This window comes from Mustela lutreola, chromosome 3 (assembly GCF_030435805.1).
Source record: "Mustela lutreola isolate mMusLut2 chromosome 3, mMusLut2.pri, whole genome shotgun sequence".
NCBI lineage: Eukaryota > Metazoa > Chordata > Mammalia > Carnivora > Mustelidae > Mustela > Mustela lutreola.
In genome coordinates this window covers 30,872,588-30,892,151 of record NC_081292.1, presented here as the reverse complement: position 1 = coordinate 30,892,151, position 19,564 = coordinate 30,872,588, and the positions used below count along the sequence as shown (strand labels likewise).

The following is a 19,564-nucleotide window of genomic DNA, read 5'->3' as shown; positions in this document are numbered from 1 at the left end:
TACTGGGTATATGCTCCCCTGAAGTCCATCTACTTGTAGCTCAGAACAAAGATATGGGGCCCATAGAAGTCAGTGTTCCAGAGTTCCCTTGCTTCTCTATTCCTAAGATGCACAGATGCACAAGTCATACTTTGCCAAAGTTCCACAGTGGCAGCGAATATTAGAGCAATTTAGGATGTGCTAAGAATCTTACACATTTTCGTGACAGCGGTGCTACATACCAAAAAGAAGAGTGAAGCTTATCTTCTCCAGTGAATAAGCAAAACAGAGAGTTACAGGGCACTGAAATTCAAAAAATTAGTACATTCTCAGTTGCAGCAGCCACTGGGAAGAAAAAGAGGACTGCTGGGATTTTCTTTGCAGTTTCTTCTCAGCTCAGACGTGTTAAAACTTTCCCTCTAGCCACTGGAGGATTCCCTCTTGTGTGCAGTTAGATGGGATTCAGCAGTTCTCCTAAATGTGACTAAGGAAGCTAGGGATGATGAAGTGTTAAGTTTTAGGCCACATTATTTCCATGCTGCTGAAAGCTCTGCATGGGTAAAACCGTCCAGCTTCCCCAGGGAAAAGGGCAGTGATCTCTAGTGAGCGTCAGAAATGTACAAACACTAATGTCATTCCTATGAGAGCCTCTATCCCCAGTGTGGCATGCAGGCTTCTACCTCCCCCTACGTGGAGATTACCATCCCTTCCTAAGCAGTTTCTTTTTCCTGAGTGAAAAAAGAGGAAGACACAACTAAAAAGAGAGCAACAAAATTTGATTTTAGAAATAAAAATTCTATTTCCTGTACCTTCCCAAAAAAACTGTCTAAACTTGCTCTATTATGGGAACAAAATGCGTGGCTACGATGAATCGAAATGGCTGTTAGAGAGATAGGGTAGAGGAAGCTTTCTAAAAGCTAAGTGCAGCCACGCAGAACCAACTGTTTCATCATAGACATGAAAAATAAGTCAAAGAAGGGAAACTGGTTCCCACATTAGTAAACTGCCTACTGGAGAGTTATCAGGCACACTACCAATCCGATGCCGAGGAACGAAGGCTTAGCTTTGATTAAATAATTTCTACTCCCTATCTCTGCTCCAATTTGAAGCCTTACTCTGCCCCATGTTTGCTGTGGAACCTCCGATATTACTTCTTAGCCTCAGTTTCCTTGTCTGCAAAACAGGGATTAAAAATGTCATTTCCATAAATAGTGTTGTGAGAAAGAAATAAGATACTTGTATTTAGTTCAATGCTGGTACAGGAGAACAACAATATTGTCATTGTTATTACAGTTAAAGGCTATACCACAAAGACATAGCAATTTTCTGTTTACTTGCGTCTCTCCCACCATGTGAGCTTTCTGAGGAGAAGCAGGTTTCTTTCTACTCTGTATGAGAAAGGGAACAGAAATAGTCCAGGATCATGTCTTAGCCTGAAAATTAATAAGGGGATACTGAAACAATTATTTAAAAGGCTTTCAGATGTTAGGAACTAATGTATTCTTATGACAAGTTGAGTGTGGCTTTACATAAATAAGCACTGTCATTTTAACCCAAGAAGTTAATTATTAAATAAGAAATTAAAACCAGCTGGTTGATGGTGGGGCTAAACTGTGCCATAAACCAACATGTAGACTACTTTTTATTCTTGCTTCTGCTTCCTAAGGCCAGGGAGAAGCTGTGTCCTCCAACTCTCCCTTGGTCCTATTTCTTTTAATCTCTTTCTTTCTATATCTCATAAGTTTTAGGTCTACAAAAGGAGTAATTTTTGAAATCTTACACTCAAGCCAATAAATTGATAGTTTTGCCATTTGCTTTCAACCAGGACTGCATATCAGAAACAGCTGTGGAGCTTTTTAAAGATATGGATGACTTGGTTCCCACACGGAGGTTCTGACTCTGTATGTCTGGGGTGTGCTTAGAGATATGTACATTTGAAGGGTTCCAGGAGTGAGTGTGCTGTGTACCACAGGTGGAGAATCATATAATTACGATGCAGAATAGCTATTCTGAGTGCAAATAAGGAAGAAAATATTAACTAGATCAAACTGAGTGGTACACAGGAGAGAGGTATAAAACCTCATATTCATATGGAGCTCCAAATTAGTAGACAGTTTTGATTATGTATTATGGGACTATTTAAAAAAAAAATGATGGCTGAAATGCAGAGATGGTCACATCCCCTAAAAAAACAGTTTCATGCATTACTGCACACACAAAAGCCTACCATAGGTCTATATTTCATTCCAAAAGGCCTGTAATATCTACAATAAATAAAAATACAAGCTTACACAGAATTCAGGGCTGATGTTGAAAAAAATATCACATCGGGGCACCTGGGTGGCTCAGTGGGTTAAAGCCTCCGCCTTCTGCTCAGGTCATGATCCCAGGGTCCTGGGATCAAGCCCTGCATCCTGCATCGGGCTCTCTGCTCAGCAGGGAACCTGTTCCCTCCTCTCTCTCTGCCTGCCTCTCTGCCTACTTGTGATCTCTGTCTCTCAAATAAATAAATAAAATCTTAAAAAAAAGTATCATGTCTCTATCAAAACAATAAAAAAAATCACAATAAAAACAGGACCTTTCTTTTCTATAAACAAAATCCAACAATGCTGGTCATACCCTTCCATGAAAACTATTACATTTAGTTACTTCAATCACAATCATATGCAAGATTTTGATACCATAATTCAGATAGACTGTAAATCTTCTCCTTTAGCTCTTTAATAAAAGGCAAAAAAAAAAAAAAAAATAGACACTGAAACTTAACCCAGACTAATACTGACTTAAAGTTGGCCCTAAAAACTGCATATTGTTCATAAAACAATGCACACAGAAGAAAGATCGATACTCATTAGTTTTTGCCAAGACCTGCAGAAATACTCAGTTTTGGCTGTATGTTTCCAAGTTAATAAAGTAATTGTCTATGATACTTTGTTACTTTTTTTTTTTTTGATCTGATAATACTCATAGGAAGTGTTGACTTTCTATAGCTGAAACACAATTGAAACCAGACCCTGTTAATGTATTCTATGGGTTTCATCTTTTTTCACATAAACGATTAGAGAAAACAGATCTGAAACAGGGTTACTGATCTGTGGCTTTTCGGAGGTGCTTTAATACACAACTTAATCATGTATCTCCTCTAACTGCTGAGACACTCAGCCCAAGAAAGATCAAAAGAATGATTTATTTCAACATTTTAAATTCCTTATATATTTTTCTCTTTTAATGTGAAGATGTTAAAAAGCAGTTGAAAATATGCCCTTAACTTCTTTCCAGAACCAAAGAACTCCCAGAAGGTAGGGTGCTCAGACCAAAATATTTGTGTCAATAGGAGACTTTGTTTATGGGGGTAACTGTTTTCAGTACCAAGCCAGGTTGTCTCCAGGGCATTAGTCACTACATTCTATAAAGTTAGGCCACAGGGTATTATTTGGAACTCCTAGCAGGATTTGGCTTCATATATGCAAAAGTACTGCTGATAAGTGTTGTTGCTGGAGGCCACTCAATGGTATTCTTATGGCTTGAAAAGAGTTAATATAGTTCCCTAAGTGCCTCATTAAAAAGGCCCACTGCAGACTTCTCTCTCTGCAAACATCTTTACAAATCCATAAACCAGATTTTGCTGAATCCCCTCATAAGGAAGGTTAAATGAAAACAAAGCTCAGGTAAAAGACTTTTGTAGGCTTAAAGCCAATGTTAAGAAGCAAATACACTGCAAATCTTCCATGTTGAGAGAGGTTTAAAAATAATAAATTACAATATGTATTTGTAATTCATGTGTTGATAATTTTAACATACTGTTCTGGAAACCTTATGAGGAAAGAGGCTGCCCACAGTTATCAACCAGAATGAAGGGAAGGAGAGAAGAAAGGAAGGATGGGTGAATTTTATTTCTGACTCAGGGCTCAAGAAAGAGGCAAAATGTCCTCGTGCACACCAGTAGACAAGTGAAGACTGAGGAGGGAGTGGTGCCTGCTAAGAAGTTCGTGTTTTCCCAAAGGATGTGCACCGAAGCAGTCAGTCTGAAGCAGGGAACAGAAGTGGGAGTGACTGATGAGAATGAACCTACATTCATTTTGGACTCGTGTTATTTGGTCTTTAGGTAAAAAGCTCTGGAGGAAAACAATGGAAACACTTTCTACCATGTGTTCTGGTGAAAGTTAACCAAGTTGCGGTATGTGATGAATTCTCTTAGTTAAAAAAGCAGTCAGACTCATTTTTGCCAAAATGTTTCAGACTTCTAGAACTTATTTCAATTTTCTGACCATGTAGAATTGAAACTCAGCTGATAAAATGTTCTCGTTTGAATGAAATAGGATAGTCTTTCTATTTTTTAATAAAGGGAGAGGGGTAAACTCCCCCAAAACGATAAATAATGAATAATTCAGCCTCAGTCAAATGATGAAAAAAAAAGACCTAAAATACATATATCTGGTAAATGCTTATGCCACACTTCATATGTTAGCCTGTCTTACTTAATGTGCCTGGTGTGCCAAGGCAGCAGATGCTTACAGATAATAACTCAGCATTTTGGAAAGTCACCACAATGATACCTTTATATTCACTTTTCTATTATCACTGGTATTAATAATAATGTATTTCAGGTTTGCCTGAACAGATATCTATAGTCTGATTCTCATATGACTTCTTCACATTCCATTTTAATGTTGAAAATAATCGTGAGTTAAGGTAGTTTGCAAAATAATATTTTTGGCAGAGTTAAGTAAAACTTTTGGAGTCTTTGATGTCTTAATCTTGGGTAATAACTACTGTTTATTGAAAATTTAGTGTGCCAAGTACTTTATTTATATCTAATCCTCACAACATCCCTGCAGGCAGGTAAGGTATTCTCATTAATGCCCCCTTTTAACTAGTGAGGAAGTTATGGTATAGGTTAAATGATTTGCTAAAAACCACTCCATTGGTAAATGGAAGAGTGAAGACTCAAACTGCTGATATAGACATGATGCAGGGTCCTTTTTTAGAACTTAGATTAAATTCTTCCCATATGCTCTTAGAATCACATAAGCAAAAAGAGACCTTAGAGTAAAACCAATATTCTCTGTAACAGTCCTGGTGATTTACTTTCTACTGGGGTTTTTCCACGGAAGAGAGGGCCTCATCACTTAATAGACAGTCCATTCATATTAGAAAGAATCCTTAGAGAGTTTTGTCCATAGCAGTCAATTTTGCCTCTCTTGAATGTTCTTCCATTCATTATGGAGCTTCCCTCTTTAAAGCAGTGTTAAAATGCAAATTCTAATTCAGGAAGTCTATGATGTACCTTGAGGTGTTGTATTTCTCAAAAGCTCTCAAAGCTAGTGCTGCTGGTTTCTGGACTGCACTGTGAGAAGCAGGTTCTAGTACATCTACCTCTATCCAGTCACTTTAGAGAGCCATCAGACAGGTTTATATTTAATTCCTTTTTTTTCTCTCCAAGTTAGGGCACCATTGATTCATCCTATTTGTACCTCATAGGATAAGTTCATTTGTTGGAAATCTATCAGAATTTAAAGCATATATATATATATTTAAACTTCATTTATTTATTTGACAGACAGAGATCACAAGTAGGCAGAGAGACAGGCAGAGAGAGAGGCAGAGAGAGAGGAAGGGAAGCAGGCTCCCAGCCAAGCAAAGAGCCCGATGCAGGGCTCGATCCCAGGACCCCAGGGGATCATGACCCGAGCCGAAGGTAGAGGCTTTAACCCACTGACCTACCTAGGCGCCCCAAGGCATATTTTTGATGTAACCAGACTATGGCAGACACCAGTGAGTTCTGCATTTTTTGAGACCATAAACTATTATATAGCCTGAGTAGCCTGGTCTTTGTTGTTAGTAGCCAACAACATGAAATGAGCTTATAGTCAAGTAAATCTATTCAGAATTGCCTGTTTTTTTTTTTTTTTTTAAGATTTTATTTATTTATTTATTTTATGCAGAGATTGAGAGAGAGAGAGAGAGAGAGCAAGAGAGGGAATGCAAGCAGGGAGAGAGGGAGAAGGAGAAGAAGGCCTCCCACCAAGCAGGGAGCCCAATGTAGAGCTCGATTCCAAGACCTGGGATAATGACCTGAGCTCGAAGGCAGACCCTTAATGACTGAGCTACCCAGGCGCCCCTATCCAGACTTTCAAAACCAGGTACTTAAGCTAATTTGTCACTTTTATCCTATATTCTTACTTAATTTTGTGTATTTTTGGTCTAGGTGAAATACTACATTTATCTCTGTAGAATTCAATCTTGTTCGCTATAGCCTTTTTTTCTACCTGAAATTTTATGGTTTATTGGAGACATCAGAATCCAACTTTGTATAACTTCAAACTTTATTAACCTACATTCACAGTGTTCAACTGGGTATCTGAAAAAAAAATATTGTAGACACAGAGACACCACAAGAGACCCCCACCTTCATTTATTAAAATCCTCTTAACTGTCATTTGGCCAACTACGAACCTACTAATGTATAAACTGGGATGCTGATTAACTACAGTTTTTGCATATTTTCTAAAAGAATATCAAGACTGAACTTAGATTAGTACAACAGGACTCTTCACCTTTTTCTTTACCTTCTGAGGGGGAAATTTGTCAAAAATTGGTCAAGACAATAATTATCCAGAACATTTAGATGTAAAATATGAGAATAAATCCATAAATGGAAGCCTTTTATATTACTGTATCTTGACATTCTGTCAGATTTTAATAGTTAATACTGTAGGCATTGATGATATGATTATTGTATTATGCATTAGTTAAACCATTTAATGTATTACCTTAGAAAAGTTGATCTCCCATCTTGCTCACTTTTCTCTTAAAATGGAGACAGCTAATAGGCTTGATATAAAAATGAGTAAGAATTTACAGCTAGGGCTGGCTCATAATAACCATTGGAAACTTCAGCTATGATGATAATGATGGTAACCATGATGTCTGGTATTATTTTGGAGACCCCCTAAGGAACCATCCCTCACAGTTCATACCCTTGTATACTCCTCTCATCTTGAATGTGGACTGGGCATTGTAACTTAAACCAAAGAACGCAGTGGAAGTGATACAGAGCAATTCTCAGTCTAATAAATCTTAAAAAGGTATGGAGGCTTCCATTTTTGTGCGTGAGGGATGCCACCTACCACGTAAGACGTCTGATGTCCCTGAATCATCAGAGAGAAGCCCAACCCAGCCACATGGAGGAGCTCTTAGTCAACACCCAGCAACAACTCGCCAGCTACGTGAGGTACGTCAGTACTTCTCCATAATCCACACCACCCTTGTCCTGCTTCATGTGCCCAGCCTGGGTCTGAGTTCTAGCTTCCCCCACCCTAATTCAACCAGGAACAAATCCAGATAATACATAACAGTTCACCAAATAATTTCAGTAATATATTTTTCTTTCTGATGCACATATGGAAATCATTTACTGAAAATGATTTATGAGTGTTTTGTGTTTAATAAAAATAATGTGACTAATGTATCATATTATTTTTAAAATAGCTGAAAAACACCTAAAAATACAAGGGCTTATCACATAGTCTGGTGAAGATAACCTCATGATAAAACATCAAAAACTATGTAAATTATTCCATTTTACCATTTTATATTCTTTCCAACCTCTTTGGAAATCTAGACTTCCATCTTCACGATGTTGTATTACAGTCCAACCTCCTCCATTAAGATCCATATTGCAAAATACCTGATAGACACAGGGAAAATAAAATCAAGTGAAAATTATATCTGTTTTAAAGAAACAAATATCAGACTATGGGTAGGCCTATAGATAAACTGAATAAAAATTACCATGTTGAAAAATGTTAATTTAGATACCAGTTATTTTGCTTTAACATTAGAATTGTTTCTGTTTAATTCCATCATGTAACTTAAATTACTTGTAAAAATTTAAATTAGCTGAAAATTGCCTTAGTGTCAGATCATAAAAAATTTTTAAAAAATCTGTGTCTAAATGGTAATAGGCAGTTATGTATGTTCATTTTTTTCAAAATGCTATCTAGGTTTCTAAAACTATAGACCATTGTATTGCCAAAGCATAAAACTCAGAATTCTTAAGTTTTAATTAATTAAAATGGTGGTATAATAATAATAAAGGTTTTGGAAAAATAATTTTTTAAAAAATCATATATATTTAGCTATTACATATTTCATTGCACATTAACTCCTACACATTTACAAACTACAATAATTATTCTTGATGGCTCAGTATTAGATTAGAGGCAAAATTTGGTCCACAGCATATGGAGAACATATTATTTGCTTGAATTTTCATCAAGAATAATAACAGGAGAATATGACATACTGTATTTCCTTTGACTGCAACAAGCATTTCTTCCCCATGTGGAAAGTTATCTAATGCTTTCAAAGACTTATGCTCATTTCAATTATTCTAAAACAATAGTATTTATTTAGAAATTGATTCATTTCCCCCAGAGTCCACCCAAGGAGAGAAACATATCTGTAATGGGATTATCTTTAGAGAGTAATCACTGTAATTGACATAGCATGGATATGGCAGTTTGACTATTCAAGGTCCCAGCTATGGAGAACACCATTCCTTAGGGAGTTGATGACTAAAGCATTTCAAAGGCTGGCTAAAGGTGTAGATATGATGCAACAGCAGCAGACAGGCTGTGCGGGCACAGAGCTCAGCTCTGATTAAGGGAAAAATCTCAAGTGTTTTCCCTGAAGCCCTCAATTTGGAGCACAAATGGCTAACAGGTATGAAAACAGTGGCAACAACTGTCATTCAGAGAACAAATTGTCCATGTACTTCCTCAGAGTGAAAGGAACTAGGAGATCCATGCCTATTTGTGAGCATATAAATTAGGCAAGCTGCTCTCTAGAGGGCTCTTCCTCTACTTTGACAACAGTCACCCACCAGTGTGTCTTTATTGTGCCTAGGAATTAACTCACCTCCAAGATTATAAATTGAAATTCCACTCTTTGTTCCAAGGTCCCCCTTGACTAATCCCTAAAACATTTTGTACTCCTTCTCTGCCTTCAACACAATCTCTAGTATTTCTTCCTCCTCAATTCTAATTGATTCATTCATTTGTTTTTTACTCAATTAGCATTGTTGGGCACTGATTCTGTTACAATTAGGGATACTATGATGAACAAAATAAGGATCTTGGCCTCAAAATGCCTGAAAGTTTCAATAGTGACTGTTCCTGTAGGCGTAAGGAGATGTAGGAGTTCATAATTTTTAGCTCCAGTGACCTGAAGAATGATATAGACAGTAATCTAAATGAAAAACTTAAGGAAAAAAATCTAACAAACGAGAAAAAAAAATGATCATAGTTTTGGACACACAGAATTTGAGGTAGTGTAGTCATCCAAAAGGGGGATTCATCAATCAACTGGAGATGATCTAATAGGTATAGACCAAGAATAAGAATGTGGATAATAAAGGAATAAGAAAGGAATCACCATTAACAACAGCATGCTTGCTGTTAAGTGCCAGATAATTTAAACTCTTCATATGTATTTTCTAACTTGTTTCATGACAGTGATGTATGTATGATTATTATCCCCATTTTTCAGATGAGAAAAACAATTCTTAGAGTGTTTAAGTATCTTACCAATGGTTATTATTAATAACAAATCCTGGATCCAGGATTTGAATCCTGAATTAAAAACTGTATTAGGAGTAACCTGTTTGAGAGCAGTTAGTTGGTAACATGAAAATGGATTATTTAAAGAACTAAAAAAAAAGTGGTAAGAGATGTGTATGTGCAGGAAGGAGGAGGATCCAAAAATGGACTTTAGTAAACTGATGGAGGTAAAATACATCAATAACCTTTAGGTAGGCAGGGCCTTATATTTTGTTTGTCACTGTCCCCAGTGCCTAGAACCGTGCCTAGCCTATAGTTGGTACTAAATGAATATTTGATAAATAAGCAGAAATGCAAGAAGGAAACATAAAATAGGAAAACCTGATTAATAAAATTGAAGCTGAGGATGACTTTGATTTGGGGAAATGATCCACTTAATCAAATATTCCATAGAAGTCAACACTAATAAAGATTAAGAAAATATACACTAAATTTTGAAATGAAGGAGTCGTTAGTGACCTTGAGGAGACAGACTGCAGGATTCCTATGAGAACAAAACCCAGATGGCACAGTTTAAAGAGGGCATAGGTGGTGATCCAAGATAAGAGACCAAGGCGGAACTTTACTGGTGATACTTAAATAAGAGTCAGTGAAAATGTCAAGGAAACATTTTGCTAGAGGTAACAAGTGTCACTTGATTCTTATATTTTTACCCCGTCTTGACTGGTTAATTCAGAATTCTTTCCCCAGATTTTTCTTAATGGACACTAATTACCCGGAATTTTGCTAACCTGAGTTTATAAAACTATAGAGATCACTTACATACTCAGGGAAAGGAATAACTACATTTATAAATATCTAATGTGCAGAAGAAACTATTCTTCACAGTTTTATTATTACTATTATCTATATTATTCAAATTATATGCACTTAAAGTTTTAAAATCATTCACAAATTTTAGAAAAAGGCCAATTTCCTTTTAAACAAACATATTCAGTGACTTGAGAATGTTAAGACATACTAAGAACATTTCTTAGATAAAAACTGAGAGAGAGGGGCGCCTGGGTGGCTCAGTGGGTTAAAACCTCTGTCTTCAGCTCAGGTCATCATCTCAGGGTCCTGGGATCGAGCCCAGGGAGCCTGCTTCCCCCTCTCTCTCTCTGCCTGCCTCTCTGATTACTTGTGATCTCTTTCAAATAAATAAATAAAATCTTTAAAAAAAAAAAAGTAAGAAAGAGTTGGAGCTACATGGGGAGGCAGAAGTTCCCCCGGAGGATTATGGTGTTGGAAGTGGGGGTACAGTGAAGGTAAGAAGTCGGACATATGCTCCACAGTTCCTATTGTGACTCACTAATAGCAGTAATAATAATAGCTGCCATTGTGGAATATGGTCACAATAGAGCTGAAGGACATATTGTTTAGGGGCATGGACCTGGGTACCAAATTATCAGTGTTCAAATCACAACTCTGTTCTATCACTTAGGTCTTTGCAAGGACTAAATGAGTCAATGCATGTAGAATTTTTAGAATAGTGCTTGGTACATAATAGGCTTTATCATGACTCTTATTTCTTAGATGTATTTTACATATGAGATAGTAAGTATTACATTATGCATTATATCCTCTCTATATAATATCTTATACATTGTAGCCTATTTTACTATTATATTTACTATGGCATATAATTTATCATTTATAATAAGAATAATACAGAATGTACAAAATTAAAAAAATGTAGTAGTTCAATAAATTGCCCTTAAGATCACTAGCTTAATAATATTTATTAATATATTTTATATAACATATTTTATATATGTATTTTCTATATTTATGATTGATATAATAATAAATAATATAAAAATACCAACATCAATCTTTGAGCATGCTTCTTTTTATCATATATCTATTTAAGAAGTTGGATTCATGTTAGCCAAAAACAAAACAAAACAAAACAAAAACCAAAAAAAAAAAAAAATGTTATTTCTAGTCAGAAGAAAAATTTTAAAAAGCCTAAGCTTAACAGATGAAGGAAGTTTAAGAAAATAGGTGGTTGGTTTCAAAAGATCTGAGACATGAAAGGACTTGAAAAGTTCATTCGCCAGTACTGTGTGGTCTGTGCTATCTGGCGGTGTCCTTCCTGGAGACAAGGGCCCTGCTACATTTACTATGCCTGTTGCATTTATTGATCATATGACTTGAGCTTAACTCTATCCAAGAAAAGATTGAACTGGCTCCTATCCCAGGCAAGGTCAAAGCTTTCAAGCATTAAATACCTTTTAACATAATACAGAGATTTAAACCCAAACAAAAAGGGGAAATTTGATTCACATAGTTCTTACGGTTTTATGCGCCATACAAGTTGGAATGATTAGGCTGGAGGATGTTAATTATTTTTCCATAACCTTAAGTAAAAAAAAAAGGCTCAACACATTTGTTATGGTCCTTTCCCAAGAATTAGGGGACTCACAATTCAGAAAAAATTTTTTAATGTTTTATAATAAGCAGAGTTTTTATTTAATGGCTTGAATTTTTGGATGAAACTTATGAGATAAAAGGAAAAATCCTATCTCCTACTACTATGCATTGAAGGGAATTCAGAAAGAAAATAACCACAGCCATTAGTAATATAAAGGTAAAAAACAAATACATAAATGATTTAATTCTTATTTTTGATCTGCTTGAAAAATTAAATAGTCTTAGAAAACTGCTTTCATTTCACTTGAAAAGGTAACACTGTTATTTTCAGACATCATTTCTGGGAAGGGAATGATGTCGGTTAGAAAAATGAATGTATACCAATTCTGTATACATGCAACTTTTACTCTGCCTACAAGATGAATACTTCCTAATACTCTTTGTTAACTGCCTAAATAGTCCAATTTTATTGATTGGTCCATAGCCCATATCTTACATATTTGAACTTGTTTTCTTTTTTGTAGGCTTGCCTTGAGTTTCATACCCTCTCAAGAACTTCTCCAAGCATAACAACAAGCAAAGCTTTTGCTAAACATATCCAAAGGTAGCACCAAATTTTATATCTACAAAACACAATCTACTTGGAAGAGTGATGAACATAAAAATGCATTTTCCAAGCATTTCTTTTTACAGGATTCAGAGAATTCCAATGATTTATATCAATGCAGAAGAAGAAAATGAGATTACAAGGTAGAAGGGACCAGGGTGGTTTATAATCAGAACATGAATCAATCTTACATAATTTTCTGATTATAAGCTCTTTCCTGTGTCATTCATATAGGTTCAGATTAAAGAAATTGTAAGTGGTGCAAATTTAGTCATCACTAATGTATTTATATCATTTAGTCCCCTAAGAGATGCAGTCTGGAGTTGATGCCATTATTACAAAGCCTGTGTTCAATATCTACTATGTGACTTGGGCAAGTAATGTTTCTAAAATGAGGATAATGGGAACACCTATCTGATAGAGTTACTGAAAATAGTAAACAAGTGAGTTTTTACATCTAAAGTGCTTAGAATATACCTGGAAAACTATAAATGCATTTGAACTACTGTATTAACTAGCTTCTAAATTATACCAGGAAAAATTCGCACAATCATTTTTCTTACTAGTGCCATGCTAAATGAGATATTTTAAAAACTGCTATCTATGAAAAGTGCAGGTTTATCAGTCTAAAGTTCCCAGAATAGAACATTACTACTTGTGGGAGGAGCCGTGATCATAAAGGGGAAAGAATAAAACCAGGAAGGAACACCTAAATTAGGAAAGCCTAATAAGTCTTACTCTCTTCTACTCAATGATCTCTCCCTCTCACCATGCTCTATTGCCAATAAAACTAAAATCTAATGATGGTCCTGACCAGTGCCACATGAGCTTTTATCCTCTGAAAAGCTTCTTACCTGCTCAGGCTACTATTTTTTCTTAGGCCCAAACCTTGACGTTTAACTGAGTAGATAGCTGACATTTGTGAATTTAGTATTTTAGATTTCATTTATTTAAGAACAACTCTGAAGCTCCACCACATGCAAAATCCATCATTTTGCAGAGGTATAAGTTTAAATAATGCTATCCTGATGAAACCAACCCAGAGTCAGCTACTGAACTAGTGAACGGGATCCTCTAACCCACTTTTTTATGTAAGTATTAAAAGCAAATTTATTCAAGATTATGACTTAAGGTAGTATATCCTTTCTTCCATCTTAACAGGAGCAGTAGGTCTGCAAAGAACCTGTGCATCATTTGTATCTCAAAATGTTTTGAGCTAGCATAGTTCAAAATGATGGTTATGGTTATTGAATTATGAATTAAAATTCATGGAATGATCAAAACTTATTTGTAATGTTCCCTTTGCCAAAACCTGGAGCCACATGGCAGGACTGGATGATGGAGTGAAAAAGATTGTGAAAGTGTGAATGTTAACTTCAAATCCTTAAAAATTGTTCTATTATATCATAGAATCATTAAGTGTCTAAAAGGAGGGTCACTTAATATTTTTAACTAACTTCTGTTGTTATAGCCAAGTTATATTTTAGTGAAACTGACAATAATTTGGGGGTTCTTTCAGGTCATTGGGAATACTGTAGGTAAATTATAGAGTATTTATGTTAGCTCTGCTCCTCTCCCCCAGGATAGGTTTTCATATACTTTAGATGCTAGATGTATGGTGTATGAGAATGTGGGTGTGTACACATGCCCATGTGTATGCCAACTGAATTTAAGCTTAAGTATGATTCTAAGATATCAGCAAGTAGAGTAGGAAAGCTACATATCGTAAGATCCAAGGAACCAAAAGTTCCCCCCTTACAATGAGTTACCCTCTTCTTTTTATTCCTAGATTTACCATTGTACCCTCATAGTTTTTGTTGTTGTTGTTGTTGTTGTTTTAAGTCATGGAACACTTAATTGAGATTTTGCACAGAAGCCCAAAATAAAAAACAGGTGAAACTGAACCTCTGTGGTAGGTGGCCCAGGTAGCAATGTATGGAATGGTGACTGGTGCTTTTTCTCCCTCCTTCCCTATTATAGAGCACTAAATGCCTTCTTCTAGAAAAAAAAAAAAATTGTCCCACCAAATGGAATCAAACACTGAGTTAACTTAAACCACTAATCCTTACTGAAGTCAGGAGAGAGAGGACGCTGGTAGAGTCCAGATTCTCCTCTGCCCATGATGTAACATTTGGCAAACTACTCTCGAAGATTCATTTCCCTCATCCATCAAAGGAGACTAATAATCAAGAAGACTAAGTTAGGCAAAATTACTATATACTACATGGAAATGGTGATATTATTGTCAGAAGTTCATTCACTCATTTAAACACATATTTATTGAAGACCTGTGATGTGCCAAAAACTATGCGAGGTCCCAGGAAACCAAAGACAAAAAGGCACAATCCTTGCCTTGTAGAACTTTGCTAGTGAAAAAGTCATGCAAAGCTATTTAAGGGAATTAAGGAAGGCCTTCCAAGAGCACTTGTTCAGTAGCCACAGGAAATGAGGACACAGGATTGGTAATTTAAGTGGGGCAAAGAGGAGAGGAAAGTTGTTTCATTCTTTGAGAATGGAGCATTACAAAGACAGGTGGTCTTCTTGGAGTCTTGGTTCTCTCTTGTCCTCCTGGCAAAAACTTTAACATGCTAAAGTGCAGGGCTCTCCTCACGTCTCTATAAATCCTGCTTCAAACAGACTGTCTCAATCACTACCCTTCTACAGTCTATTATAACTATCTGTGTAATTGTCTGTCTTCACTGCCATGGTGGGGTCTGTGTGTTCTATATTGTGTCCTTAGGAAGTGACTGACAAATGACGTCCACTTAATGTGAATTGAGTGAAGTAATGGATGGATGACTTAATGTGAGAAATGTAGAGAAATGTAGAGAAAAAGAGATGTAACAGCAAGAATATAGTGTTTGCTTACTTCAAAGTTTACTTTGGATCCTGTTCAACATACTGAGGAATCCTAGCCTCTAACGCACTCTTTTAGGTAAACATGAAAAGCAAACCCTATCAAGATGATGAGTCAAGAGAGAATATGTTTTTCTCACCCTAATAGGAACAGTGATTCTGCAAATAGCAATATGTCCATGGCACCCTCTCCACAGTATTCAGACTATACATGATGTGTGCCATCTGGGTCCTGTAGACATTGAAAGATTGCTTCTACCTCTTCTCCATGTACTTGAGGTACATATCACCTCAACACGTAATCTACACATGGCAAGCATTTATGAGCAATAGGACATCCCTAGAATGAGCGGAGAATAAACAGAATTTTGTGAAAGAGGGTTGGGAGGTATGGGTCTCGGGACGTCTATGTAATAGGGTTTTCATCTTTTATGGACCTGGCAAACAGTATCTTTGGGAGACGAGAGCTCAGGCATATATATTTTCAGCTTAACAAGCTCACAAATCAATCTGATTATTCAGCAATTCAACTAGGATCTGCTTTACATCTCGTAAACAAACACTTCTGGTTTTACCTTTTTGGGTTCTGGCATATTATTAATATAAATAGTGTAGATTCCACTTTTATTAAAACCAGCTTGATATACATCTGCACAGTCTCTAAATGGTTTCTCTTCCTCTTTTTTTCCTCCCTTTAGTAAAACTGCAAAAAAAAAAAATTGCAATATGTGAACAAGAATATCAGTACCATTAGTACCCAAATGGACTCCAAGTATAGCTAAGCAAGTCTTTATTTCCTCAAAACAAATGCCAATGTTGCATTTACTGACAAATTAATCATAAAGACAATACTAAATTTGAGCTGACTCACAAAATTACAAAACTAATGGAAAAATCTGTAGAGCAATTTCTAACTGAATACTTCTTATATTTTGTTTACTTAAATTTTGTTTTTGTCTATAATTTCCAGAACATCAACTCAAGGCACAAATGACCTGATAGTGTAACACTTCCAACTTGTAATAATTATGACAACTTTTCTGCAAAATTTCTAAAATGTTCTTACCTACACTTCAGTGGAAACATTCAAAAACTGCTAAAACATTTTTGGAGGAAGAAGAGATAATGATAACAAATTCAAACATCAAAATACCATTTGGACTGGTAAGCTCCTAGAAATTTTTATTTGAAAAAAAAAAAAAAAACCTCAAAATAATTAGATTTAGAAAGTAGAAAAGAGCCTCTGACCTAATTTACCCAGAAAGAAAAGGGAACTGAACTTTTTTTTTTTACTGAATGCCTGAAGTTAAACTATCAGGCAGATAGTATACAAATAAAAGAATATGAATAAGATTTGAAATTAACTTCCATAGGGGAAGAGTTCAGTAAAGAGGGTAAGCCAAATGAAAAAGGAAATTTAATTAGATAGGCTCTAATGAGAACTTAATTTTATTCACTGACCTTCATCTATTATGAAATTCTTATTACTGAGATCAAAATACAAAAATGACTCATATTTAGTAGTTCCTTACTAAATGTATACATGGCACATTTTCAAAATATTTATGATTAGTATCTTCTAAAAAATATATAGTTTAGTAATTGGTTTAATTAATCCTTTCAAGAAGACTTTTTAAGATTATGTTATGACCTTGCCCTTAAAGTCTTATGTTATTTAATAAATACCTGCTTCCGATCACTTTGAATTAGGATGGCCTTTTATAATAAGAATATCAAATTAAATATTAAATATTAAATGAGGCTTTTAAATAGATTTTACATGCTCTAATAATCTAAAGCACTAGCCCAAATTAAACTTAAGAAGCATGAGTTTAGATTATTTATTTTTAATTACCTATAAATTAGTAAGCTGATGAAAAGAATGACTATTTCAATATAAATACTTCAAATTTTCAAAAATAATGATGTTTCAAGAAAATGAAATATCCACTCAGATATACCGTCATAACAAAAATATAGAATTATAACTTTTAATAGTATCATGGTTTTCTATATTTTCTATATTTCAAGTGTGCACTGATGGTTTTGCCTACTTATATTAATAATTACATCTAAACACCACCACTGCAGTTACAATATCAATACAGAATAAGTAATCAGAGGACTATGCATTCATATGATAGTGAAGAAGCATGGCATAGAAGTTATGCAAATAGGAATTTAAAAATAAATATATAAATGCTTATTCAAAAGCCATCTTTAAATGCAATGGGTGTATTGATGGGTTATGTAAGGGTATTGGTCTGAAAAACATCAACACAGTTCATTTGTGCTTGCTTATTTTAAGTGAATGGACTGCTATTTTTTAAAATAAAACCTTCCTAAATTCTATATGTTTAATCTTCTATTGAAACAAGTTGAAAATAACCAAAATTAGATGCAAAAGAAAGAGGGGGAATGTGAAGAAATGCCAAAATTATGATCCCTTGAGAGGATGAACACAGGAAGATGTGGTCAAAGAGGAATTCAACGGTAAACCCATTTTTCTTTTTTGGGTAAGAAATGGAGAAAGTCACTTATCTAAGGAGAAAATGCTTCTCTTACTGAATATACCACTTCCTGCTCTTCCTTATTTAGTTATGCAGTGAGAATATACTCCATTCCCACTTCTGTCACCTCCTGTTCTTTTTCCTTTCTTACTCAGGAAGATGCTGGTGAAAGGCTGTTGTGTGGGAAGAGGGAAACCCACACACATTTTTAATAACAGAGAAAAAGAAAAGAACTTGAGTATTAGCTTACTTTTATGGAAACTAACTTTATAAAAATGATGTTCAAGCCATGAATGTTAAGTCTTATAACTGGAAAAATGGTTTACAGTTTCCATCATAAAAGGTAGATGAAGATATTTCATTTTCTTGAAATATAGTTTGGAATTTTTAAAAAGTAGAAACACATTCTTTCCAAAAGAAATGGTCATTCTTTCCAGAAAGACTGGAGTGCTTCTATTTAGCTACTTATTAATCAGTAAACATTATGTCTGAAAGTTTGATCCGGGCTATATATTACAGGATTAAAGCACTTAAGATCAGTATAAAAGATCCATTCCCAGCTTACCTTTGACATTTGTATTATATACCATGGTTTGAAAAAGGCCCTTCCACAAAAGTAGACTGATCTTTAGTTTTTCTTTTTTCAATCTACAAAGCAGGGCAGTTAAACATATCTCTGAGGCAAGTGTATAGATTATGTAACAAAGCAGAGTGACTTAAGTAAAATAACTCAAGAAATGGTAGTTATTGCTATAGTAATAGTAATATTATTATTATTAATGGAAAGATTATATTATTATTCTTTCTTTCAGAAGTGACACTAGTAGGCTGGAGAAGGCCAGCAAGTCCAGTCAATGGAATAGTAGATCTTCCACCCTCAAATCCAGTATTATAGCTGACCAAATGTTAGGGCAGTTACATTTGACTGGTTATATTTAGGATTATATTGAAAAGGCCTCTCCTTATCAAAGTTAGCTAACTGGTTTATTTTGTTCATTGACTATATCATATCATACAATTGTTTAAATCTAAAAAAATCCAAGTAATCTAATCTTGCTGCATATATAAACTTAATCTGAATAGTTTAAAGATAATTTCAGATGAAATGACATATGATGTACATAACAACACATTGATTGCAGAAGTTTTATCTCATAACTTTAATATGCATGACTAATTATTTTCTCTGTCATGTATTAGAGATATTATGGTTACATACTGTAAAACTAGACACATAATAAACATTTTAAAACAAGGATAATAAAAAGATGATTTACTGACCATTAAAAGTGTCAGAACTAAGGATACATTTGTAGGAGGGCTTGAGATTCAGTAAACTGGAAGATAATATCTAGAGGAAGGTATAGTGAATGATAAGATACCGACATGGAAAATGTGATGAGAGAGGGTAAAAGAAGCATCAACTGGACAGAGCCAGGGGAAATGGACAGCTGATTGAGGTGTTTATCTGTCAAAGCAGCTCAGACTTCTTATAATGATAAACTGGTTAAAAAGCATGAATTAAAAAATTGATCTTTATATCTAAAAGTTCCTTCTTTGACATTATACTCGTTTTTTCCTCTCCCTTTAGTTCTTAATGAATTAGTCTTTCCTCTAATTGAGAATCTGGATTC

General features: G+C 35.0%; 1 protein-coding gene across 4 annotated transcripts in view; it reads right to left on the bottom strand.

Annotated features, from left to right (window-relative positions):
- The window catches only part of ANGPT1 (angiopoietin 1), a 252,183-nt gene that overhangs the window by 42,682 nt on the left and 189,937 nt on the right, over nucleotides 1-19,564 (bottom strand). For all 4 annotated transcript variants that reach the window (XM_059165779.1, XM_059165780.1, XM_059165781.1 and 1 more), the window contains 2 exons: nucleotides 15,996-16,123; nucleotides 7,568-7,669 (listed from right to left, as the gene is read on the bottom strand). In XM_059165779.1, coding sequence (XP_059021762.1) covers nucleotides 7,568-7,669; nucleotides 15,996-16,123 — 230 coding nt within the window. The remainder of the gene's footprint in view (nucleotides 1-7,567; nucleotides 7,670-15,995; nucleotides 16,124-19,564) is intronic.